Here is a 26,811-nt window from a genome sequence, read left to right as displayed (position 1 = left end):
ACTAGGAGAAGGGATCGGTTGGTAGGACATGACCTGAGGCATCAAGGGATCACCAATTTAGTATTGGAAGGCAGCGTGGAGGGTAAAAATCGTAGAGGGAGACCAAGAGAGGAATACACTAAGCAGATTCAGGAAAATGTAGGGTGCAGTAGGTACTGGAAGATGATGAAGCTTGCACAGGATACAGTAGCATGGAGAGCTGTATCAAACCAGTCTCAGGACTGAAGACCATAACAACAACATGGATGGAAAACGACATTAATAATCGGACCAATGTCAAAAGCGCAGTCACGCCAAATTTAAATGACACTGTTCAAGAGACTGAGGAAAAGTTTTTGAGAAAAATAAAATGAACTGTTCAGTTGTTGACAGCGCTGCAAAACTGATTTGAGCAGTTTAGATTTCTTAAACGTATCATCCCGGCTGGTGTAATGAACTTGCTCGTTTAAAGCTCAGTAGGGCAGATACAGTGCGAGGTTCCTTTAGAGCACCGCAGGCACCCCTGCAAAGCACGAGGCGCCGGCTCATTCAGACGGTTCGGCCCTACAGCCCTCTTCCCCCGCCGCTCGCGGGACCCCACACTTTCCTCCCCGCCCCCGTCTCGCTGCATTATTCATGGTGTCAGCGGCAGCTGGCGGCCGCGAGCCGGCAGTTTGCGGCGGGCATTCGCAGGAACTCGGCGCGCTGTTCCGCCGCCGCCTCAACCGCAGAGCCGGAAAGTAAGGCGGGCTCCAACGGGCACCTGTCAGCCGCCACACCGCGTCTCACTTTCTGCGGCGGGCCTCTCAGATTCGGAAGTGTCTGCACGGTCGGGAACTCTTGCGTCGGAGCACGCTACCGAATAGTCAGGCGCTGTTACATAGAACAACACGCGTTCCATCGTTTGTGGAGAAATTCAGAACGAACGAAATACACTATGGGCCATTAAAATTGCTACACCAATAAGAAATGAAGATGATAAATGGGTATTAATCGGACAAATATATTATACTAGAACTGACATGTGATTACATTTTCACGCAATTTGGGTGCATAGATCCTGAGAAATCAGTACCCAGAACAACCACCTCTGGCCGTAATAACGGCCTTGATACGCCTGGGAATTGAGTCAAACAGAGCTTGGATGGCGTGTACAGGTACAGCTGCCCATGCAGCCTTAACACGATACCACAGTTCAAGAGTAGTGACGAGACAGTTGCTCGGCCACCATTGACCACACGTTTTCAATTGGTCAGAGATCTGGAGAACGTGCCGTCCAGGGCAGCAGTCGAACATTGTCTGTGTCCATAAAGGCCCGTACAGTACCTGCAACAGGCGGGCGTGCATTATCCTGCTGAAATGTGGGGTTTCGCAGGGATAGAATGAAGGGTAGAGCACTGGTCGTAATACATCTGAAATGTAACGTCCAATATTCAAAGTGCCGTCAATGAGAACAAGTGGTGACCTATACGTGTAACCAATGGCACCCCATACCATCACGCCGGGTGATACCCCAGTACGGCGATAACGAATACATGCTTCCAATGTGCGTTCACCGCGATGTCGCCAAACACGATCATGATGCTGTAGATAGAACCTGGATTCTTCCGAATAAGTGACGTTTTGCCGTTCGTGCACCCAGGTTCGTCGTTGAGTGCACCATCGCAGGCGCTCCTCTCTGTGATGCAGCGTCAATTGTAACCGCAGCCATGTTCTCCGAGCTGATAGTCCATGCTGCTGCAAACGTCGTCGAACTGTTCGTGCAGATGGTTGTTGTCTTGCAAGCGTCCTCGCCTGTTGACTCAGGGAGCTGGCTGCACGATCCTTTAAAGCCATGCGGATAAGATGCCTGTCATCGTGACTGCTAGTGATACGAAGCCGTTGGGATCAAGCAGGGCGTTCTGTATTACCCTCCTGAACCCACCGATTCCATATTCTGCTAACAGTCATTGGGTCTTGACCAACGCGAGCAGCAATGTCGCGATACGATAAACCGCAATCGCGATAGGCTACAATCCGACCTTTATCAAAGTCGGAAACGTGATGGTACGCATATCTCCTCCTTACACGAGGCATCACCACAACGTTTCACGAGGCAACGCCGATGAACTGCTGTTTGTGGATAAGAAATCGGTTGGAAACTTTCCTCATGTCAGCACGTTGTAGCTCTGAAAAGCTAAGCATTTGCATATCACAGCATCTGCTTCCTGTCGGTTAAATTTCGCGTCTGTAGCACGTCATCTTCGTGGTGTAGCAATTTTAATGGCCAGTAGTGTAAGTTGATTTGCAGCGGCGTAGGCAGCGCAGTGTGGAAGGGGCATGATAGTGGCGAGGACCCCGTTCTGAACGGCCACTGTATAGGAACAGAAGTACAGTTCCGCAGCTGAAGCCTAGGCCAAAATACGTACCTCACGTAACTTGAATAGTGTCTGCAGGCGACTGTATTAACAGGACGCGTCAGTATGACCAGTAATTCTACAAATGTAGTCGTTGAAAGTGAATAGTTTCGTATTAGACTGCAGCAAAAGTATTCACATAGACTAAGGTTGAACGAAACCAAAGCTGACCATATACAGAAGTCAATTGATAGGACCAGACGAAACCGTAGTCGTCCAGCTGTGACTGTGGGTTGTTTGATTGCTCTGCGAAATTGCGTATTGGAACTACAAAACATGGAATATTAGGTCTCTTGCACAATTTTCGACATTTACAAAGGGACTTGAATAATCTTTAGATCTACTTGATGATGCTGACTGCTTCAGCTGAGGTCACAAACGTGGCTTCCATGCTCGGCTCTGTATTGATCTTCCTGTGAGGGCACTGCTGCGCTGAGAGAATGGGCTTGTCTTCTTAAGCATCTCCTATTCGTCTTTGTGAATGGCAGCGAGACATTACTAATGTCTGTGATACTGACGCACGTTGTCAGCTGTGGTGTGGCACCACGTTCCTTGGATGATACTACACAAATCTCATAAAATAAAATAGGTGTAGAAAAAATAGCATTGTGGCTAAGATCGATGGCTACAGTACTATGTAAAACAAATATGTATAATGTCGAAATTTCACTACAGTCCTTTGACAAATCATTACTAAGTATAACTTAAATGTAGAATTTTCTTTGTCTTCTTCCATATCTATACTGAGCTACTGAAACGTGGGAAGCACTCATTGAAGTTCTGTTTTGTGAGATTAGAATGGCTATCGATTCCCGCAAACAGCTAAATGATACCAATTCATCAAATTTTTTCTTCCTTATACGCCCCTCCGACATAATTTACAGGCAGTGGTATTGCATACAATCACACACACTTCCTTATCAAGAACATGAAGACTGTGGTGCCATGCTATATGGTAAAGAAACAGCAATGAGAACACTCGCAATGTACCACTGGGCAGAAGGTAGGCACGTGATGGTGCCACCAGCCCTCCGGAAGATAAGAGAGAGTGCTCTTCCAGCATTCAAGAAGAGAATACGTTCCTTCCCTGGGGCCACGCTTTCTTCTTTCTTCTCCTTTGCGAAATCTAAAATTCCACCCCCTATTTCGCTGGTTATTAGCGCTCGCAAATTTAAATAGATACAAGCGTAATTTATTCGGGGAGCGGTAGAAGAGCTCACATCCAGATCAAAAAGAGATGGTTGAGAGATGTAACTGTGCATGTAACACCAACCCCAAGACCCTTTATCGAATTTAATATAACGTGATTGCATTTCATTTTCATCACCTGTGTAAAGCACTTCGTTTATATTCGATCATTCTAACTTACTGTTCGTTACACTGCGCTCGCCAGTACCTTTATATGGCTATATCACTCAGCTTAGTATCATCCTGGAAAATTCCCCGTGTAAATTACAAGGATGAGACGGAACATTATAACCATCTAGTTAAAAGCATGTTGGCCCACTTTTGGAACAAATAACGGCAGAGATTCTGCATAGTATGGATTCGAAAAATTCTTGACAGGTTTCCGGAAATATGTAGCTCCAGATATCTACAAACATGTAGTGCAATTTACGCAAATCTGTGTGCGCGAACCTGATGCGCAATAACGTTCGAGACTTATCCCATCTGGTTGATATCAGAAGAATTTGTTGGCCAAGATACGGGCTTTACTTCACTACCACGTTGCTAAAACCATGGTATCACAATGCTGGCCTTAAGAGATTGACAATTACTTTCTGGACGATGCTGTCGCCGTCGGGCATGATAACAAACACGAAGACATGCCGGTGGTCCGCAATAACGTTCACGAGTCCACGGCAGTTAATGTTGTATTCTATTGTTACCGAACGCTCTATGTATGTCCAGGTAAATGCACCCAAAGTATATTACAACCGCATCAGTCTAGATCCGTGGCGCAATGATCTTTTAGAGCAAATATTCAGCTGGATAATAACGCAAAAAAATGGTTCAAATGGCTCTGAGCACTATGGGACTCAACTGCTGAGGTCATTAGTCCCCTAGAACTTAGAAATAGTTAAACCTAATTAACCTAAGGACATCACAAACATCCATGCCCGAGGCAGGATTCGAACCTGCGACCGTAGCGGTCTTGCGGTTCCAGACTGCAGCGCCTTTAACCGCACGGCCACTTCGACCGGCTGGATAATAATGCATCTCGACACGACTGAGTGTAATACGGAACGTAATTCATCCGACCTGGTGACATGTTTCCGTTGAACCAATCTGCCATGATTCCGGGATAACTGCAATCGTAAATGACGAGGGCTCAACATAGTCATCTCCTACGTAGCTTCGTGGTCAAAAATGTGCGCTGAACCACGTGTTCTGAAATACTTGCGCTGTATCAGCATTGTACCCCGTCGTCTGATCTGCCACCTCGTCTTCTACTCAAGGTGTCTCCGTAAGACAAACGCTTGGCATTAATGCTTCCAACAGTACCGCGAGAATAAAGGTAAGGTTTCGCCGTTTCAGAGACGCTCGTTTCCAGTCGATGGGCCATAACAATGTGCCCTATGGAAAAGTCGTATGTCAGTGAATCTCCCCTCTTGAGGCCCCTATCGTCACTAGAAAGATTTCCCATTCGCCTGTGTCCCAGTTATACACGGTCAAGTCACATTTATGTGACCACCGTCTAAGTTCGACGTAAACGTGCAACAACCACTCACAGACGGCAGGTGGCAACACTAAACTTCATTTTTTTACGGCAACGTTCCGAAATACTCGATGATTCCTGTTCGTCATTACATGAAGTCTTCCCGGTTTTTGTTTAGTTGTTGCTGTTCCGTCACGTTCACAGTCACACCATAGACACTCGACTTAGGCAGCTTTAGAAATGTTTAAATCACCCTTTTGGTGTTTTACTTAGAATAAATCCAGTGACTAGTCCCAGTTCAAAGTCGCTGAGCTTTCCTGATCAATCTATTCTGCTGTTATCGTTTCCCCACTGGCGCGTCCGCCTATCTTGACCTCTAGTGCTCATTTTTACATTGCAAAGGGATGTCCGGATCCTTTTGATCAGATAGTGTGTATAACCTTGTTCCACTTTCATTCTGCCTAGCCGTTCTCGCAACCCAACCTACTGACTCACTCTGCCATGCTGAAGTTGCAAAACGAACTAGTTATCGAATCGTAAAACCCATATTGTCAGCACGAAAATGCCTAAACAATTTCCGTCACCCACGGTACTTGGCCTCCGATAGACATAATCGCCTTCCAGTATACTCTCGAAGAACGAAAATTTGTCACATACAGTGACTTAGACGAGACAACGCCTAGAAACCCCACTCATTGTGCCTAATCGGTAAGCACGCAAAAAAACATGCGCTGCTTAATATGTTCCAAACTGACTGGCATAAAAGGCAGAATCTTTCCGCCGCTTGTACCTCGGGTTGTGTCGAGGTACCTCCTGGACTAGGGAACTTTTGTATACCCTACAGAATGATCGCCTTAGTATAACTACCCTAGAATAAAGGAGCAAATCGGTTGGTTCTGTTTGAATTTGATATGGTCTACGTATACCCGTGGCGTAGATGCTGCGTCTATGATTAGTAATCAAAACGTCATCTGTTACTCGTTCGAACACCACCATCGCTTGCATTTTAAATAAAAATTATCAGTAATAGCTGTCGAAGGTTTCCGGCACCATCATTTAGCCAACGGCATTGCCAAACAAGGCGGCGGAGCAGAGAATTCTTCAGTGCAGTCTCTTGCCCCTCGGGTGGCAAACTGCGCCGAAAGGCGGAAGGATCAGCAGTTAACAACGGCGTAAGGATACAGGAGGCCACGGACACCAGTGCGTTAAAGACACGTAAATTGTGTTCACAGGACCCGTGGCCTGTAGCTGAGAAAGTGTCATGAAGGTCTCTCCATCGGCAAAAGATTCCGGACTAGTCCCAGATCCGAATCTCCGGAAGGCAACAGCAAAGGGGGAGGTGACCATGAGAAACAGATGGAACAACCAACGAAAGGATGACGTTCTACGATTCGGGACGTGGAAAATAGAGAAATTTGAATGTGTAAGGAATCTAGAAATTCTGAAGAGGGAATTGCTAAGGCTCAATCCAGATATAGTGGATATGAGTGAAGTTAAAAGGAAAGAGGACAGGCATTTCTGGTCAGAGGAGTGGAGGGTAAAATTAACATCACAAGAAAATGATGTAAGGTGATAGCGTTCGTTATGAATAGGAAGGTACAACACAGAGTGAGTTACAGTGAACAGTTCACTGACAGGGTTGTAGTTCTCATCATTATCGACAGCAAACTAACACCGACAACAACCGTTTATATACATACACACACACACACACATATATATATATATATATATATATATATATATATATATATATATATATATATGTGTGTGTACACTCCTGGAAATTGAAATAAGAACACCGTGAATTCATTGTCCCAGGAAGGGGAAACTTTATTGACACATTCCTGGGGTCAGATACATCACATGATCACACTGACAGAACCACAGGCACATAGACACAGGCAACAGAGCATGCACAATGTCGGCACTAGTACAGTGTATATCCACCTTTCGCAGCAATGCAGGCTGCTATTCTCCCATGGAGACGATCGTAGAGATGCTGGATGTAGTCCTGTGGAACGGCTTGCCATGCCATTTCCACCTGGCGCCTCAGTTGGACCAGCGTTCGTGCTGGACGTGCAGACCGCGTGAGACGACGCTTCATCCAGTCCCAAACATGCTCAATGGGGGACAGATCCGGAGATCTTGCTGGCCAGGGTAGTTGACGTACACCTTCTAGAGCACGTTGGGTGGCACGGGATACATGCGGACGTGCATTGTCCTGTTGGAACAGCAAGTTCCCTTGCCGGTCTAGGAATGGTAGAACGATGGGTTCGATGACGGTTTGGATGTACCGTGCACTATTCAGTGTCCCCTCGACGATCACCAGTGGTGTACGGCCAGTGTAGGAGATCGCTCCCCACACCATGATGCCGGGTGTTGGCCCTGTGTGCCTCGGTCGTATGCAGTCCTGATTGTGGCGCTCACCTGCTCGGCGCCAAACACGCATACGACCATCATTGGCACCAAGGCAGAAGCGACTCTCATCGCTGAAGACGACACGTCTCCATTCGTCCCTCCATTCACGCCTGTCGCGACACCACTGGAGGCGGGCTGCACGATGTTGGGGCGTGAGCGGAAGACGGCCTAACGGTGTGCGGGACCGTAGCCCAGCTTCATGGAGACGGTTGCGAATGGTCCTCGCCGATACCCCAGGAGCAACAGTGTCCCTAATTTGCTGGGAAGTGGCGGTGCGGTCCCCTACGGCACTGCGTAGGATCCTACGGTCTTGGCGTGCATCCGTGCGTCGCTGCGGTCCGGTCCCAGGTCGACGGGCACGTGCACCTTCCGCCGACCACTGGCGACAACATCGATGAACTGTGGAGACCTCACGCCCCACGTGTTGAGCAATTCGACGGTACGTCCACCCGGCCTCCCGCATGCCCACTATACGCCCTCGCTCAAAGTCCGTCAACTGCACATACGGTTCACGTCCACGCTGTCGCGGCATGCTACCAGTGTTAAAGACTGCGATGGAGCTCCGTATGCCACGGCAAACTGGCTGACACTGACGGCGGCGGTGCACAAATGCTGCGCGGCTAGCGCCATTCGACGGCCAACACCGCGGTTCCTGGTGTGTCCGCTGTGCCGTGCGTGTGATCATTGCTTGTACAGCCCTCTCGCAGTGTCCGGAGCAAGTATGGTGGGTCTGACACACCGGTGTCAATGTGTTCTTTTTTCCATTTCCAGGAGTGTATATACGTACCGATGTCGCAAGCCGAAGATGAGAATACTGAACGGGTAATTAAGTACTTCAAGAAAGATGAAAATCTAACAGTCGAGGATGATTAGAAGGGAGTTGTTGGAGAAGGAGTATAAGAAAGGTATGCTGGAGATAACGGGCTTGGTACTTGGAATGAGGGAGGAGCTGCAATAAATATCAACTCGTAACAATGAAAACTCCGTCCAAGAATCACAAGAGGTGAAGATGTACTTGGAAAAGACCGAAAGGTACGAGAAGATTTCAGTTAGATTACATCATGGTCAGGCACAGATTCCAACATCAGTTACTAAACTGTAAGGCTCACCAACAACGTCTGAGATATAGGTACTGCGATGAAGAATAGTTCCGTAGGCATTTTAGTTGAAGATCAATGGACGCCTCTGAAACGTACAGTCACTGAAACTGGAAAGAAAAAAAGAAAACGGTACAAACAAGGTAACTGTGAATGAACCATGGGTAAGAGATGAAGTACTTCAGTTGATCGATGAAAGAGGAAGGTACGAAAATGTTCAGGGAAATTCAGGACTACAGAAACAGAAGCCACTTAGGAATGAAATTAAGAGGAAGTGCAATAAAGAAAATGTGAAACGGCTCCATGAAGAACGTGAAGAAATTGAAAAAGGAATGATTGACGAAACTATTGACTCAGCATATGAAAAGGTCAAAAAACCTTCAATGAAATTAAAAGCAAAGTTGGTAACATTAATAGTGCAATGGGAATTCCAGTGTTAAATACAGAGGAACGACTGGGTAGATAGAAAAAGTACACTGAATGCGTCTATGAGGGAAGAAGAAACAGGAGTCGATATAGAAGAGATAGTGGATCCACTATTAGAATCAGAGTCGAAAAGTGTTTTGGAAGACTTGAGAGCGAATAAGGCAGAAAATAGATAAGATTGCATCAACATTTCTAAAATCATTGGGCTAATGGCAACAAAACGATTGTTCACGCTGAAGCGTGGAATGTATGAGTCTGATGGATGTGCCATTTGGCCTTCGAAAAATTATCATCCACACAGTTCTAAGAATTGCAACACCCGACAAGACCAGCACTGTCAATAATGACATTCCTGGAGAAGAGAAGTCTGCTAATATCAAACACAGGCATTTATTTGAAAATGGAATTTATGAGAATGTACGTTCAGAGAACAAGATTATACGATAGTGAGACATGGACTGTGGAAACCCAGAAAAGGAGAGAAATGGGGCATTTGAGATGCGTTGCTACAGAAGAACGTCGAACATTAGGTGGGCTGATAAGACAAGGAATGAGAAGGCTCTCCAGACAATCTGCGAGGAAGGAAATACATTTAAAACACTGACAAGAAGAAGGGACAGGATGACACCTGTTAAGACATCGGGAATGAATTTCACGGTACGAGAGAGAGCTTCAGAGGGTAAAACTCCAGAGGAAAACAGAGATTGGAATACATGCAACAAATAACTGAGGACCTAGACAGCAAGAGTTACTCTGAGATGGAGAGATTGGCACAGGTGAGGAATTCTTCGGGGGTCCATAATGGACCTATTGTCAAATGATGACAGCTGGATTGTTGCCCGTGGAGAGTGGAATGAGACGTCAGAATGACAGTAGCTTGATATATAGGGGTCCAGCTGTCTCTCATGTGAAACAACAGATGACCAACATTTCTGACAGCGCAAAGAGCTGGGCCAAGCATACCATCACTCATATGCAGATGACAGTGCTATTGTGATGACAGCATGGCGGGGCAGCTGAAGATGGCTGTGAACTTCCTCCAGTGACAGGTCAGCTCCCTCGTGACTCAGGGCAGGCTGCCCCGTCTCATGGTCGTACAGCGGACCCCGCTCTGCATCCCAGGATGTCACTTGACACAGGCGTATGGTGCAGGTTCTGACACTGGGCTGAGAAAGGTTTAGTACACTATACGCTCCAGACTATCTTCGTTTGGGGCTTAAGGAACGTACGGTAAAACACTTCCCTGTTGGGAAGTGAGGAAAGATTTCCTTCCTTCCATTAGCTTATTGCACCATCTGCTGTTGCGCTATCGTGCCCAGCCCACCCCTCTTTGCAAAGCCAGTCGGCCATGTTTTAATTTGCAACGTGCAACAGTCTCATCTGCTTGTGGCTCTCTTGCTCTCTTGCAACTCACTTCCGCTTTGGTGTATTTTTTTGACCAAATAAAGTCGATACGCTACATTATGAGAGCGTAATTCGTTCATTGGTCGGTTCCTTAGAAAACACCAAGTTTGTTCATGTTGAAGGCAAGCGACGGATTCCGAGACGGCTATTCCCAGAAATGGCCGAAACTCTTACAGTGCATCTCTCGGATCCCTATCTCAAAGAACTTTCAAAATTTTCTTAACATCTTTATCAGTTTCTGAGCTACAGAGGTTCAGATTACCCGACTTACACGTGAAATACGCTCGTAAAATCCGGTGTGATGCGAAGACATAAATTATAACGTGACATAATACGCAAAACATGCTGAAGTTGGCATGTTATCATTAGATGTGTTCTAGGAGCCACATGCAGTAGTAACGAAGCACAAGCAAAATATTTGTGCATATAAAGTCCGGTCTGAGTTGTAAAAATAGTTTATTGTTACTTCAGTTTCACATAAATACACTTCAAAATTTTACAGATCCGTAAAATACTTTTCATATGAGTAACATACCCTGCAGTAACAGAGAAAAGAAAGGAACCAGTGGATAAATTCTGTCGTATTGGAGCACAAAAAGGTGAATATCCATCAGTTTAAAAGAATATGACTGATAAGTGGGGTACCAGGTGCCTAATTCTACCTTCCTCAGCGCCTTTAAAATTTTCCCCAAAAATTTTGGCAAACGAACATATTAACGCTTTTTTATGCCGAGAGAGAAGAGTACAGAGAGAAAAAGACGGAAAAGTAATAAAAACTGGAACACAGTAAGTGGTGTTTGTGATATACACTCCTGGAAATGGAAAAAAGAACACATTGACACCGGCGTGTCAGACCCACCATACTTGCTCCGGACACTGCGAGAGGGCTGTACAAGCAATGATAACACGCACGGCACAGCGGACACACCAGGAACCGCGGTGTTGGCCGTCGAATGGCGCTAGCTGCGCAGCATTTGTGCACCGCCGCCGTCAGTGTCAGCCAGTTTGCCGTGGCATACGGAGCTCCATCGCAGTCTTTAACACTGGTAGCATGCCGCGACAGCGTGGACGTGAACCGTATGTGCAGTTGACGGACTTTGAGCGAGGGCGTATAGTGGGCATGCGGGAGGCCGGGTGGACGTACCGCCGAATTGCTCAACACGTGGGGCGTGAGGTCTCCACAGTACATCGATGTTGTCGCCAGTGGTCGGCGGAAGGTGCACGTGCCCGTCGACCTGGGACCGGACCGCAGCGACGCACGGATGCACGCCAAGACCGTAGGATCCTACGCAGTGCCGTAGGGGACCGCACCGCCACTTCCCAGCAAATTAGGGACACTGTTGCTCCTGGGGTATCGGCGAGGACCATTCGCAACCGTCTCCATGAAGCTGGGTTACGGTCCCGCACACCGTTAGGCCGTCTTCCGCCCACGCCCCAACATCGTGCAGCCCGCCTCCAGTGGTGTCGCGACAGGCGTGAATGGAGGGACGAATGGAGACATGTCGTCTTCAGCGATGAGAGTCACTTCTGCCTTGGTGCCAATGATGGACGTATGGGTGTTTGGCGCCGTGCAGGTGAGCGCCACAATCAGGACTGCATACGACCGAGGCACACAGGGCCAACACCAGGCATCATGGTGTGGGAAGCGATCTCCTACACTGGCCGTACACCACTGGTGATCGTCGAGGGGACACTGAATAGTGCACGGTACATCCAAACCGTCATCGAACCCATCGTTCTACCATTCCTAGACCGGCAAGGGAACTTGCTGTTCCAACAGGACAATGCACGTCCGCATGTATCCCGTGCCACCCAACGTGCTCTAGAAGGTGTAAGTCAACTACCCTCGCCAGCAAGATCTCCGGATCTGTCCCCCATTGAGCATGTTTGGGACTGGATGAAGCGTCGTCTCACGCGGTCTGCACGTCCAGCACGAACGCTGGTCCAACTGAGGCGCCAGGTGGAAATGGCATGGCAAGCCGTTCCACAGGACTACATCCAGCATCTCTACGATCGTCTCCATGGGAGAATAGCAGCCTGCATTGCTGCGAAAGCTGGATATACACTGTACTAGTGCCGACATTGTGCATGCTCTGTTGCCTGTGTCTATGTGCCTGTGGTTCTGTCAGTGTGATCATGTGATGTATCTGACCCCAGGAATGTGTCAATAAAGTTTCCCCTTCCTGGGACAATGAATTCACGGTGTTCTTATTTCAATTTCCAGGAGTGTAGAAACTGGAATGAGAGGGTCAATTTGAGAGAAAGGGGCACAGTGTAGTGGAACATAGCTGACATTGACTGAACAGTGCTACGAAAAGGGTGATGGAGACAATGCTAGTGGGACAGGAATAAGCAGAAGGTAATAGTAGACGTGGGTAAGAGTGACAATGAGAGACAGAGTTTATGACAATGACGTCGATGAAGGGAGAGATAGTGGGAGGAGACAGCAGCCACGGGAAGGAGTGAATCAGATAGTAGCAGTAAGAGAGGGCAAGAGGGACACAGTGACCGTGAGTGTAGATTGCAGTAGTAAGACAAAACGAAGGAGAATGGCTGTGTGGCAGAAGACAATGACAGAGAGGCGCAGAGATAGAGACAAAGAGTTGGGCTGAGTGAATGAATGAGAATGGACAAATGGGAGTGGATGGGTATAATCAACTTTCAGTGATGGTCTAGTAGGACTGAGGGAGTTACAGTTATGGGAGATTGAGAGTGTGAAACGTGAGTTGATGTGGTTAATTCGTATGCCAAGATTTTTGGAATAGTTTTTAAAGTTGCTGAGGAAGATTGAATGACGTGATCATACGGAGTATCTTAGGAAATATGTGACTGATTCCATAATTATTTCAGTAAGAGAGCACGGCGAATATTTTGCAGAAACAAAAGTGACATCGCATACGCTACAAGTATCGTCGTCGGACGGTTTTAATTAGATTAAGAATAATTTGGACTACTCTTCTACTTGATATAACATATTACAGTTTTCAGTAACAGTTGGTAAATGAAAGATATTGTGCAGTATTTGACACCGAACTTTAATACTACTTTGATTTATTTAACACGATGAAAAAATGTGAAGTATAAAAGACGAACTAGTTTATAACCTCTCGATGCCAAGTCAAAGCCCACTGTACTCCAAAAGAGAACGAGATAGTTCAACCTGAATCTCCAGAGATTCGTAGCTATTCCGATGTACAGAACAGCAAAGTCCTCCAGTAAGGTAATCCATTGCGTATGCGAGTCTACAGGCAATGGAAGGTTTCCACTAACAGTTGCGATATTACCAATTGGTTCAAATGGCCCTAAGCACTATGGGACTTAACATCTGAGGTCATCAGGGCATTAGACTTAGAACTACGCAAACCTAACTAACCTAAGGACATCACACACATCCATGCCCGAGGTAGGATTCGAACCTGCGACCGTAGTAGCCGCGTGGTTCCGGACTGAAGCGCCTAGAACTACTCGGCCACAGCGGCCGGCTGCGATATTACCAACTACTTGAAGATCCAAAGTGCTCTTGTAGAGCCGATGCAGATCCTTAATGCGAATCCACACTAAGCCAACGAATTACAATTAACCGCTTCATTCACCGAGGTTTCTTTAATGTGAACGGGTGGCAAATTGGAGCCAACGAAGCGGCTGGCCTCGGTTGTGGTTCGGTCTATTGACTGTAACGTCAAAGAAATGGCTACTGTTGACGTTGGGATCCCTCTCCTAGTATGTACGTCTGGTCGGATATTTATTGGTTCGGCAGCAGTTTGTCGTTTCTCTAGAACGGGTGTGTGTCTACGTTTCTTCAGGAAAGCCAAGAGTCGTTTTAGTTAGTTTCTTTGACTGGTTTCGGTTTTTAATAGCCTATATTCCGATATAGTTTCAAGAAATTCGTCAGTTGTGTCTCAACACACGGGTTCTTGCTTTTTAAAAGAGAGGTCGTCCACCACCGTCGTTCCTTCATCTTCTTTTTCTTGCCATCAGCTTCTTACAGTAAAATAAATGCTCCGAATGCGATGATTAAAAATTTCTCTTACTCCTTCATAATATCGGCCGGTGAAAAATGGAATTAAAAAGCTACTTTATGATTATAACAAAACGTGAGCAACGTCGATAGATTTTCAGAAACAGCTGCGATTCCTCATGGTCGAATCCATTAGCCCCAAGCCCTTCGTTTGGTGTGGATGAGAAGACGAACGCCGGTGCACTGGGGACCAACTTTCGGCCGAATCCAGTCTCTGTCTTTCAGTGCCTTCGTTGGCCTAGTGTGTTCGCGCCTATATATGCTGGCAACGCACCGTTGCTGCGGACATCACCCGACGTGTTAAAAGCGAACCGTCACGTTCCTAGTTGCGCACCTCTGAATTCGTTCGTCGTTTGTTGTTTTGGCTACGTGAGAAGAACTTAGCGCTCTGATATAATACGACTGGTTGCACTATCGCCTTTTTTGGAGTTTCTCTTACATGCTGGCCTAATGGCAATTCAGACTGCGAAACATTAATCGATCTGGGTAGACCGTACGGAAGTGTAACGTGGATTCCTTCGAGGACAGGTGAGGTAGGTTTCACGAAAACCTGGTGGATAAGTTTGAGACCTGTATTCGAAGAAAAGTGTGCAAATCTCGTGTAGCGGTCATGAGAATAATACAAGGTGTACAACTTTGCTTCCACCGTTTTTCCCCCAACATTTGAGGCTTTAGTGAAACAAACTGGTTACATATGTATCATTCAAAGTATTTTCCATCGCTGGCCACTACTTTCTCCCACCTTTTGTGCAGTGTACGAGTCCCGCGTAGAAAAAAATCAGTCATCTTTTGAAGCGATCCATGAATCGATCCAATTTGTGATTTCTTCATGAGATCTGAAGTGTTAGTCAGCCAGGTCATGCGCCATTGATCTAAAAAAGTGATAGTCAGAGGGAGCAATGTCTCGAAAATACGGCGGGTGGGGTAGGACTTCTCATTTTAACGTTTCCAAGTACGTTTTGACCTCTTTTACAACTTGGGGTCGAGCGTTGTCGTGCTGCATAATGACTTTATCGTGCCTCTCGCTGTATTGTTGCCGTTTGTCTTTTAATACCCTGCTCAAACACATTAATTGCGTTCGATAACGAGCACCTGTGATTGTTTCACTTGATTTTAAAACCTCATAGTACACTACACCGAGCTTGTCCCACCTAATGCAGAGCATTATCTTGGAGACGTGAATATTCGGTTTGGCCGTTGACATGGAAGCATGGCCCGGATACCCCCATGATTTATTTGCGTTTAGGGTTATCGTAATGAACCCATTTTTCGTCCCCGGTCACTTTACGATGCAGAAATCCCTTTCGTTTTTGCCTCTGAAGCAACTGTTCACAAACACAGAAACACCGTTCAACGTATCTTGGTTTCAGCTTACACGAAATCCAAGATTCTTCTTCTGAATCATGCCCATAGCCTTGAGAAGTTTTGAAATGGCATGCTGTATCACTCCCACTAATTGTGCCAATTCTTCTTGAATTTGACGCAAGTCTTCACTCAGCAATGTCTCCAATTCTGCATCTTAGAAAACATTCTCTCTTCCACCACTATGCCGGTCTACGACGTTAAGATCACCGTTCTTGAAGCGTTGAAACCACTCACGACACGTTCTTAAACTAATAACGTCCTTACCGCACGTACTTGAGAGCATTCGATGAGACTCAGCCGCTGTGTTCTTCATATTGAAACAAAACAGTAACACCTCCCGCAAATGACGAGAATTAGGCTCGTAAACCGATATTTTTAATCAAGAACAACTTTATGATGCAGACACAAATCGATGTTTGAATGAGGTTATGTTGTCCAAGGTCCAAGCCTACTGCCTGACGTCTGCAATCTGTTTCATTCCACTTCTACTTACCGTTGCCGCCACCTATCGGCTAACGGCGGAAGCAAAGCTGTGCACCTTGTAGAAGTGATATGAATCAAGTTCTTTCGTTCAACGCACTATTGGAATGGTGCGATATAATTAATCTCAGTCGTGCACTACATGATGCATAGTGTTTTGGTTGATTTGTAGCGACATACTGACTGGTGGACCTCCCACCGGCAGCAAAATGTTATAAATTGAAGGATGCCAATTATATATTATATTTTGTAAAAGGTAGATTCTAGATAATTGCCTATGAATAAAACTCTACTTGCCTTTTCTTTTATTTGTAAGGTACTTTGGCAAGCTGCACTGATCTCACTACAACTCCAGTTAACAACCTCATCCATGTCGAGGTAAACAACGATTTACAGAAGTAACGAGAGTCTTGTACGGCAACAGTTGCAATTTCAAACATTCTTGTACTGGTGTAGAAAGGAGTTTCTGCTTGACGCTAAGGGCGAACTCGCTACAGTGTGCTTTATAAGCCTAAAGATTGTTAATATTGCTGCAAAAAGATATATGCATTGAAGACACTTCTTGTCAGTGGTGTCCCATAAACAGAAATTAAAGACGGAGTAATGGTAGACAGCCGGTTGTTACCGGCTGCAAAAATATTGCAAGGTCCCCAAGAAATTTTGGGTGCTTGAGTAAGATCGAAAACATTTTGAAATCCTTTCACAGTATTCAGAAATCAATCACACGTGCTATTGTCAAACAATGACTAGTAAAAACTTTATTGAAAATTAAGAAATATCTCACCTTGTTTACTACAAAGTATCAAATGTTGCTTTAATGGAGAGTGATATGAAAGTACTACGAAAATTCGTGGCACATTAAAACTGTATGCGAGACCGAGACCCAGACTCGGGATCTTTGTCTTTGGCTGGTAATTGCTCGACCAGCTGAGCTCCCCAAGCGTGATTTACAGTCCGTCCTCACAGCTTTACTTTCGCCAGTACTGCATCTCCTGACCTTCCAAATTTCATAGAAGCTCTCCCGCGAAACTTACGGAACTGGCATTCCTGAAAGCAAGGATATTGCGAGAACTTGACTTAGCTATAGCTTCTCGCAGGAGATCTTCTGTTAAGTTTGACAGAAGATAAAGTACTGGTGAAAGTAAAGCTCTCTGGAGAGGTGAGTCGTACTTGGCTAGTTGTGTTGACAGATCATTTTCCTGCCAAAAACAAATGTCAAGAATTTGAGTCTAGGTCGGAAAAACATTTTTACTCTGCCAGGTAGTTGCTTTAATGGAAGTTACAAGTTCGAAGAAAAGATTTTTTGAGCTCTTTAAAGTGTTAAGCACGTTAGTTTACCAATTAAATTTTCGCTTCTTGGGCAAATTATCATTCGATTTGATAGTGCAGTAAAGTAATAAGCCAAGCATTAGAAATAACGCCACAGGCAAGAAGTAATCGAATTTAGAAATCCGTTTCAGTGGTAGTACTTCATATTGTATTCACAAATGTGTCACAGATTAATTTCCATGAAAATTTCACCGTTCAGTTATTCTTTAAAGGTATTGTCTAAAACGTAATTTACTCACAAATTTTTGCCGCATAACTTTGATAAAAATTTCTTTCTGTCGTACACATCAATCTTGACTCTCTACAGCCTATTGCAGTATTTTAATAAAAATAATAATTGGACATTAACGATGAAAGTTAGGTCACCAAATATAGGTTTCATTTCGTGTGTAAAGAGACTTTTCTGACCTTTTGCCAGGGGGCAGTTCTCCAATATTCGCTCTTTAATGGCGACCCTCTTATTCAAGGCGTAAGTGGAGGGAGAGATTGAGAAAGCTTGTTTAGCCGCAGACACGTCCCCCATTGTGAGTATTTTCATGTCAGCCTTAACCGTCGACACAATAGCCAGCCAGTTTGTTATACGGACTTACATCGCAGACACGAGAAACCCATTTGCTGCCAGCACAGCGATGAATGCTTCTGTAGGCCGTACTCACGTCTCGAAAATATGGCTGGATTCAATTTTGTTACAGTTTCCTGACAGTCACAAAATTGGACCTTCTACCTTTTCGACACTACTCTTTGTTCCATCCGCTGATCGTCTTATTATAAAGAATGCAACATATACAACAGCCCTGGATCTAGCTTAACGTCAGAGCAGTGAAACTCGCTGTTTAACACCCTACAAAACTCTAGCGGTTTTTTCTTATTTATAATCGCTTCGTTTCTGAAATTTAAGAATTTTTTCTCTGTTGTACTAATTTCTGGCAGAATTTTCGCGATTTCCTGGTGTATACCATCTTTTAATTATTTTATTGTGCTCGGTATATCTCGTTAAGCCACTTTTACCTGACATGGAATCAGCGATGTTAGATAATTAACCATCATTTTTATTCATTGTAAATCAGAATACTGGCGTAGGGCTGTCTGTGGCAGAAAGGACAGGACTAAAGGTATATTGAACATCAATCGTGTTGTGAACTTTTTCTTTATGTTAACAGAACATACTAAATCTATTAAACATTTTTGGAAAACTCCTGTAGTGGTATTGACTACTAACAAACAGAATAATTTAAAGTCATATAACAGCGCCAGATTGATTAAAAGCAAACAGATTAAATACAATGATAAAAATTGTAACTGAAAATTTTTTCACGAAAGAAACTAAGATTTACAATCGAAAATAAAAGCGTACTCCACAAATAAGCACCATATAAAAAATTAATATACCGCCCCGTAGTGGAGGTGCGCAAATCACGCTAGAGATATAACAAGACAAAACTGATGTTAAATATTGCTTCATGAATGGTACAAATAGTCAGTGTGAACCTTCATGAAATTAACAGATCTTAAATCTCCTAGCGTCTGGCCAGTTAAAAAACCAACAGCGCCTACAAAGAGTAAGATTAAAAACCATTCACCTGGCCGAGCCACACTTGCTTAAAGACAATTAATCTGGTAACATCGGTTGAGAAATTAACTGGGTAACGCTTCAATAAATGACATGAGGCAGAAACAAATAAATTAAAAAAAAACGTTAAAAGGAGAGCTGCAATACGTGCGCAATGATTAAGACAGTTAAATGAATCGATTTGCTACACAACCCTGCCTTGGCCAGGTGTAGTGGTCTGGGAAAGATTAAGTGGTGCAAGACCACCTACACATGGCTGGTCGTTCGGTCGAGTGCAGACCTGGCTCCGCCTTCGGGCACTCCGCCTTCTCCATCGACCAAGTCTATTTCACCCTAGTCCCACCGAAAGAACCACAAATGAAAATTTGTTATAAAAACTGGGCCAGCCTCTAATATAGGCCGAACGCCGCCGCATGACAGTCAAAAAATTACAGCAACAAGAAACACCAGTAAATAATTGTTCGGTGAGATACGCAGTCAAATGAATACACCTTGTAACGCGGCCAGAATCTAAACACAGTTCCAAATGTAGTTACCGAGCAGGAAGTTCGACTGCCAGCCACAAACTGTACCAATCTCGTGCCACAATGGCGAGGGGTAAACAAGTAACCACTCACTGATAGAGGCTTCATAATTAGGATAAAGTGACCCCACCCTAACAAACAATAAAAAATCACAGTCAAAATCGGTGGTATAAACACGCGATAAGACAATAAATGATATGTTGCGCTCCTGTAATAGTACATGGAGGGCGTGGCGCCTGAAAAAAACCCGCTTAATACATTAACGCGCACCATCACAAACCGACGTGTTACAGCAGCAGGCTAGGGAGTTGAGACCGAACTTCGCTGGTCACACTCAGATTGAAGCGTGAACTAAAGTAACAAATTCAGTAGTTTTATAGGAGTGCACACGCAACTTTCCAGCCTAGAGACAGAAGTGGGATCAATGACGAGAGGTCTGATGGCCTATGGAACCGAACGTGAATCTCGAACAACTGACGAGCCACAGTAGCGGTACAGGAAATGGCAATTATAGCCATGTTTACTGTCGATACTCGCCTCATTCGCATCCTATAAACCAAATCGGAAGCTCACCAGACGTATCCGTGCTGCCATCTAGGGAGAATAGCATGGAGCCGACACCCAACTTCAACACCATCCACACCAGGTCTGGTCTGTCGCTGAAGCAAGCGACACGTTCCTTCTATCGGTACCCGCCCCAGACGTCCAAAGTTATGCAGACAACCGCAGCCGAGGTATCAATGCTTCGAAATCCAGGAACCCACCTGAGTGTCTCTTCCTCGTGTCTCTGCAACGCTCGGAGTCGGTAACTGTTAATTGCAGAACTTGCACTAGCCACCAGCTGTCGGCACACTACTCGCCTTGCCACCAGATTCCAACTCGGCCGCCTCTCCATGAGCGAAGTGGTTCATCTTCACTGTCACTGACCTCGCGCCTCCGATTTCCGCGCGAACCACGCTCTTGGCTCAAATGGCCCTGAGCACTATAGGACTTAACATCTTAGGTCATCAGTCCCCTAGAACTTAGAATTACTTAAACCTAAGTAACCTAAGGACATCACACACATCCATGCCCGAGGCAGGATTCGAACCTGCGACCGTAGCAGTCGCGCGGTTCCGGACTGAGCGCCTAGAACCGAACCACGCTCTCCTAAGGCAATGATGTTCTACTGCAGACCGTGCCGCCAACTGTCAATCGCACAACGGTTTACTAACAATATCTTAAAAAATATAATTGCATTGAAAGTCGGCTAATCTACAATACTTAAATTCCAATAAGTAACTTAATCGTGTTTTTGAGCCAACAGTCATAATTTATTCGCAATGATTAGGTCCCAAAGTTTTGATTGTACTACAATATTCAATTTCCAAATGAAAGAAAAGATACCTGGAGTACCTAAATCCAGAATCCTTTCCCTGGTAAAAGAAAAGTGAATTAGATTTTTCCATCCTTGATTTTGATTCTCCAATAGCGATATGAAATAGAAGTGAGAAATACACGGTCCACTCACATCAACGTGAAATGACCAGTCACAACGACATGTGACGTCACTAGCAGTGGAGGGTATACAAAGCATATCTTGAGGGAAGGCAGTGCAGTCGGTGTAGTAATGAGCGTTTATCTGAGGTCCAAATGGGCATGACCATTGGATTTCGGACCAAGGGTGGAAGCATTTCCGACACAACTGAGTTCGTAAACTGTTCATTTATCGCCGTAGTTACAGTGTACCGTGCAAAACAAAATGGCGCTTTCTAAAACCGGCACACAGGCAACAGTGGCTCTTCAATGACTGTTCAGCCATTTAGCAGCATGTGAGCCCCTGTAGCAGGGGCCTGTTTCATGCGCCCATGCTGACTACTGTTCATCGGCAGTACTGCAGTTCGACATGCAGTGAGCGGCGACAAGCTGCCTTAACTGATGAATTACGTTTTATGCTGAGACGAAACTAGTGATTCCAGCTCATTGCTGTGTCACATTGAGTCCTTTGACAGAGATTTTATACAATGCATTAGTCATTCTTGTAAGTTTAGTATGATGCAGTGAGCCTCTCGAAAAGCGATAGACACCACTGTGTTCATTTACATAATTATTTCATTATACACATCATTTCCATTATACTTTCAGAGGTTGAAAATACTGCTTCCGTTGTAAATTTCTGTCATAATCAGGCGACCGGTTTCGGGCTCTTATAAGCTCATTTTCAGGTGGCATACTGCAAATAATAAGAGACGGGTGATAATTTTCACGCGGCGAATACACATAAAAAGTTTCTCAGCAACGAGAGCTTATAAATAGGAGTGGCACATGGGTATGTTCTTTTAACTAATGACTGTGGTGCGTTGTTCCAGATTGTCACTCAAACATGCCCACTAAATTTAAAACTTGTTTGCCACTCATGTAAAAGAAGGTTTCATTGCGCTTTAAGTTTTGTATAGTAATCGTATATCGCAGCTTCCACTCAGTTCTGTACCGACTTATTCAATACGCTCCTTTACTAGGCATAATTCACTTTTAACTTCTTGTGTACTTTTTTTTCTTTTCTTTTTCTTCATTTTATGTAAACCACTAATTCAAATTGTGAACGGCCGGGCTAGTGGTACCGGGTTCTTCTCTCCGTCAATAGATGGCACTACTTTTGTCACTCAGGTTTACCAAGTTGCTAGCTTGTTCGCTTCCGTAACTCCCTGGTTAGCACACCGGGCCTGATACACGCCCACCGCGGCACTCGAAGGCCACAGCACAGTGTATTTCTATATTCTCCCACCCAGGCAGTCGTCCGTAGTGCTGTCTGGTGTCACTTTCGCATTGACATAGATTTCACAGCACCTAGCCACACCGACGTTATTGAAATGGTTTTTAGAAGTTTTTAAAACTTTTTATTGAATTTCTTGTTTTTTTTTTTTTTTTTTTTTTTTTTGTGTGTGTGCAGCGTGTGAAAATTATCTCCCATCTCTTGTTATTTCCAGTACGACACCTGAAGATTGTCTTATAAGAGCCGGAAACCTGTCGTGTAATAATACCGAAGCGGTATTTTCAGCCTCTAGTATAATGCTCAGTTGAGGATGTTCTTCCAACAGGATTGTTAGTCCCTTATACATACACTCCTGGAAATTGAAATAAGAACACCGTGAATTCATTGTCCCAGGAAGGGGAAACTTTATTGACACATTCCTGGGGTCAGATACATCACATGATCACACTGACAGAACCACAGGCACATAGACACAGGCAACAGAGCATGCACAATGTCGGCACTAGTACAGTGTATATCCACCTTTCGCAGCAATGCAGGCTGCTATTCTCCCATGGAGACGATCGTAGAGATGCTGGATGTAGTCCTGTGGAACGGCTTGCCATGCCATTTCCACCTGGCGCCTCAGTTGGACCAGCGTTCGTGCTGGACGTGCAGACCGCGTGAGACGACGCTTCATCCAGTCCCAAACATGCTCAATGGGGGACAGATCCGGAGATCTTGCTGACCAGGGTAGTTGACTTACACCTTCTAGAGCACGTTGGGTGGCACGGGATACATGCGGACGTGCATTGTCCTGTTGGAACAGCAAGTTCCCTTGCCGGTCTAGGAATGGTAGAACGATGGGTTCGATGACGGTTTGGATGTACCGTGCACTATTCAGTGTCCCCTCGACGATCACCAGTGGTGTACGGCCAGTGTAGGAGATCGCTCCCCACACCATGATGCCGGATGTTGGCCCTGTGTGCCTCGGTCGTATGGAGTCCTGATTGTGGCGCTCACCTGCACGGCGCCAAACACGCATACGACCATCATTGGCACCAAGGCAGAAGCGACTCTCATCGCTGAAGACGACACGTCTCCATTCGTCCCTCCATTCACGCCTGTCGCGACATCACTGGAGGCGGGCTGCACGATGTTGGGGCGTGAGCGGAAGACGGCCTAACGGTGCGCGGGACCGTAGCCCAGCTTCATGGAGACAGTTGCGAATGGTCCTCGCCGATACCCCAGGAGCAACAGTGTCCCTAATTTGCTGGGAAGTGGCGGTGCGGTCCCCTACGGCACTGCGTAGGATCCTACGGTCTTGGCGTGCATCCGTGCGTCGCTGCGGTCCGGTCCCAGGTCGACGGGCACGTGCACCTTCCGCCGACCACTGGCGACAACATCGATGTACTGTGGAGACCTCACGCCCCACGTGTTGAGCAATTCGGCGGTACGTCCACCCGGCCTCCCGCATGCCCACTATACGCCCTCGCTCAAAGTCCGTCAACTGCACATACGGTTCACGTCCACGCTGTCGCGGCATGCTACCAGTGTTAAAGACTGCGATGGAGCTCCGTATGCCACGGCAAACTGGCTGACACTGACGGCGGCGGTGCACAAGTGCTGCGCAGCTAGCGCCATTCGACGGCCAACACCGCGGTTCCTGGTGTGTCCGCTGTGCCGTGCGTGTGATCATTGCTTGTACAGCCCTCTCGCAGTGTTGGGACCAAGTATGGTGGGTCTGACACACCGGTGTCAATGTGTTCTTTTTTCCATTTCCAGGAGTGTATTATGTTGCTATACGCTACAGAATGAGTGTTTCTTTTGATTGCGGGTCCGTCTGCAGAACAGCTGTAGGACAAAGATCCATGCCTTACTTAGATTTCAGTGCCATCCTAACTCTGGTGCGGAACTGACATAGATGCACCTTTAGCAACAGAGTCCTCGAGGCTTGATAGTATTCCCGTCCCACTCTCCCCTCAGTGAAAAGCAGAGTGGCCGTCAGGCGCACTCAGCTATTTTTCGGCATTTTGCCCCTGGTCTGGCTAGAGGGTGGACGAAGACTGTTGTGGGCTCTTTCATGGAGATTACAGAAGTAGAAGAAGATGAGACATATTGCTGTTAAGAGTACTAATCCGTTCTTTTTCAACACAATTATAGTCAGGTTTATGTGGCAACTACGTTTTATAATAACTATACAGTTAAAAATTCAATTAGAAGTTTTATATTTTCTCTAGAGCTGGGGGCACAACAGAATCCAAATATACAAAGTTAATCTTGAGGCGCCTTCAGCACGTTTAGATTGATTTGAATTCTGTCATTACTTATCTTCGCTTTAATGATTAGTCCGCAACTCGTGGTGTGCGGTAGCGTTCTCTCTTCCCGGGCACGGGGTCCTGGGTTCGATTCCCGAGTCAGGGAATTTGGACCTTCCCTTCGGTGACTGGGTGTTGTTGTTTCGTCTTCATCATCATCATTCTTCCCCATTACGGTCGGACGAAGGAAACGTCAAACTGTAAGTAGGCTGTTTATATTTTCTTATTGGCAAAGTTATGTAGCGCTCTATGTGAAAATGAAATCACTTGCTGTGCTGTGTGCAGTCTGTGGCTGCTTTACATTGTTGTAATACTCGCCATTGTAGTGTTGGGCAGCGGCAGCTGGCTGTGAACAGCGCGTAGCGTTGCGCAGTTGGAGGTGAGCCGCCAGCAGTGGTGGATGTGGGGAGAGAGATGGCGGAGTTTTGTAATTTGTCATGAACTGCTATATTTATATATGATGATATCAAGGTAAATACATTGTTTGTTCTCTATTAATATCTTTCATTTGCTAACTATCCCTATCAGTAGTTAGTGCCTTCCATAGTTTGAATCTTTTATTTAGCTGGCAGTAGTGGCGCTCGCTGTATTGCAGTAGCTTGAGCAGCGAAGATTTTTGTGAGGTAAGTGATTTGTGAGAGGTATAGTTTAATGTTAGTCAGGGCCATTCTTTTGCAGGGATCTTTGATAGTCAGATTGCGTTGCGCTAAAAATATTGTGTGTCAGTTTAAGCACAGTCATGCATAAATAGTACAAAAGGGGACGTTTCATATGTCGACCCTTAGCCTAGGATACCCCACTGGAATCTTCTGATTTTTTTCTTGTAGTTTGTGCAATTAGTGTAGATTTTGTTTATTGCTAGCGCGTAATTATAGAGAGAATTTCCTTTGTAGTTGCAGTCTTTCATTGTGGTACAGTAAAACAGTTGTAGCATGCATGCAGTTTTACACCAAGTATTTCTCAGCAGCGCGTGCAATTAACTAGATATTTTTTCAGTGTTATGTTAATGTGTTCTCTTATTTTTGCTCTTCAAATTGTGCTTTTCTGTGTTGTCGTGTGAAATATTGTGACAATAATGGCGTGTGAAAAACGTAATACTAGGCTCCAAAGTAAACTGAGAAATGACAGTGAAGATGAAAGCAGTGTGTTAGCGCCGCAGAGTAATGAATTAACAGACATTCAAAGTAGTAATTTGGTAACTGTGCATAGGGAAATGGAGCGGGCGGCAAACAATGGCGTGGACAGTGAAACAATTAGTGAAGAGGGACGCATTATCGAACGATCGGTCGGCAACAGCTCGCCTCAGGAATCCGAAATGACAGGAAACAATCTCGCAAATACTGTAGATTCAGGTTTTGGTTCCTCACCGTTTTCTCAAATAAGTCAAGACACATTTTCTGCTTGTCAAAATGTGAATGATGCCGGTGCAAATTCACTGCCGAAAAGCACTGAGGAACATGTTCCAGACACCAGTGCATTGTTATTACAATTAATACAGCAAATGGGACAAACACAGCAAAAGCTTCAAAAGTTAGACACAATGGAACAAAATCTTCGAAAGTTAGACACAGTGGAACAAAATCTCAAAAAGTTAGACACAGTGGAACAAAATCTCAAAAAGTTAGACACAGTGGAACAAAATCTCAAAAAGTTAGACACAGTGGAACAAAATCTTAAAAAGTTAGACTCATTGGAACAAACTCTTGAACAAACACGTGAAGACTTAACTACTGAGTTACATAACATTGAATCGAAATGTCAAAAAGTCTGTAATGACGTAAAAACACAAATTTGTGAGCATTTTCAACCTATTTTTTCGCGGCATGAAAATGCATTACAGAATCACGAAGCAGCCATAAAAGAACTGCAAATTATTGTTCATGAAAATCATGAGACCTTGCAAGCTAAATTTGACTCAGTTGCATCTACCGATTCGGTTACGCAACTTGCAAAAACTCAGGATAACTTAAAGGACACAGTAGATTCGATTTCAACACAAATCGACACTCTGAAACTTGGTTCAGAAAAACACACTGAGGAAATGTGTTCATTATCAGAGAAAGTAGTTCAACTTTCGGATCAGCTAAATAATTT

General features: G+C 45.2%; 1 protein-coding gene across 1 annotated transcript in view; it reads right to left on the bottom strand.

The window, feature by feature from the left end:
- Positions 1-621: 621 nt before the first annotated feature.
- Positions 622-26,811, bottom strand: part of LOC126412943 (uncharacterized) — a 153,796-nt gene continuing 127,606 nt past the window's right edge. Inside the window, exon 3 of the mRNA XM_050082835.1 lies at positions 622-834. Within this exon, the coding sequence (XP_049938792.1) occupies positions 622-834 (213 nt within the window). The remainder of the gene's footprint in view (positions 835-26,811) is intronic.

The sequence above is a fragment of the Schistocerca serialis genome, chromosome 7 (assembly GCF_023864345.2).
Source record: "Schistocerca serialis cubense isolate TAMUIC-IGC-003099 chromosome 7, iqSchSeri2.2, whole genome shotgun sequence".
Lineage (NCBI taxonomy): Eukaryota > Metazoa > Arthropoda > Insecta > Orthoptera > Acrididae > Schistocerca > Schistocerca serialis.
The sequence above is the reverse complement of the archived record's forward strand: the minus strand, read 5'-3'. Positions and strand labels throughout refer to the sequence as shown.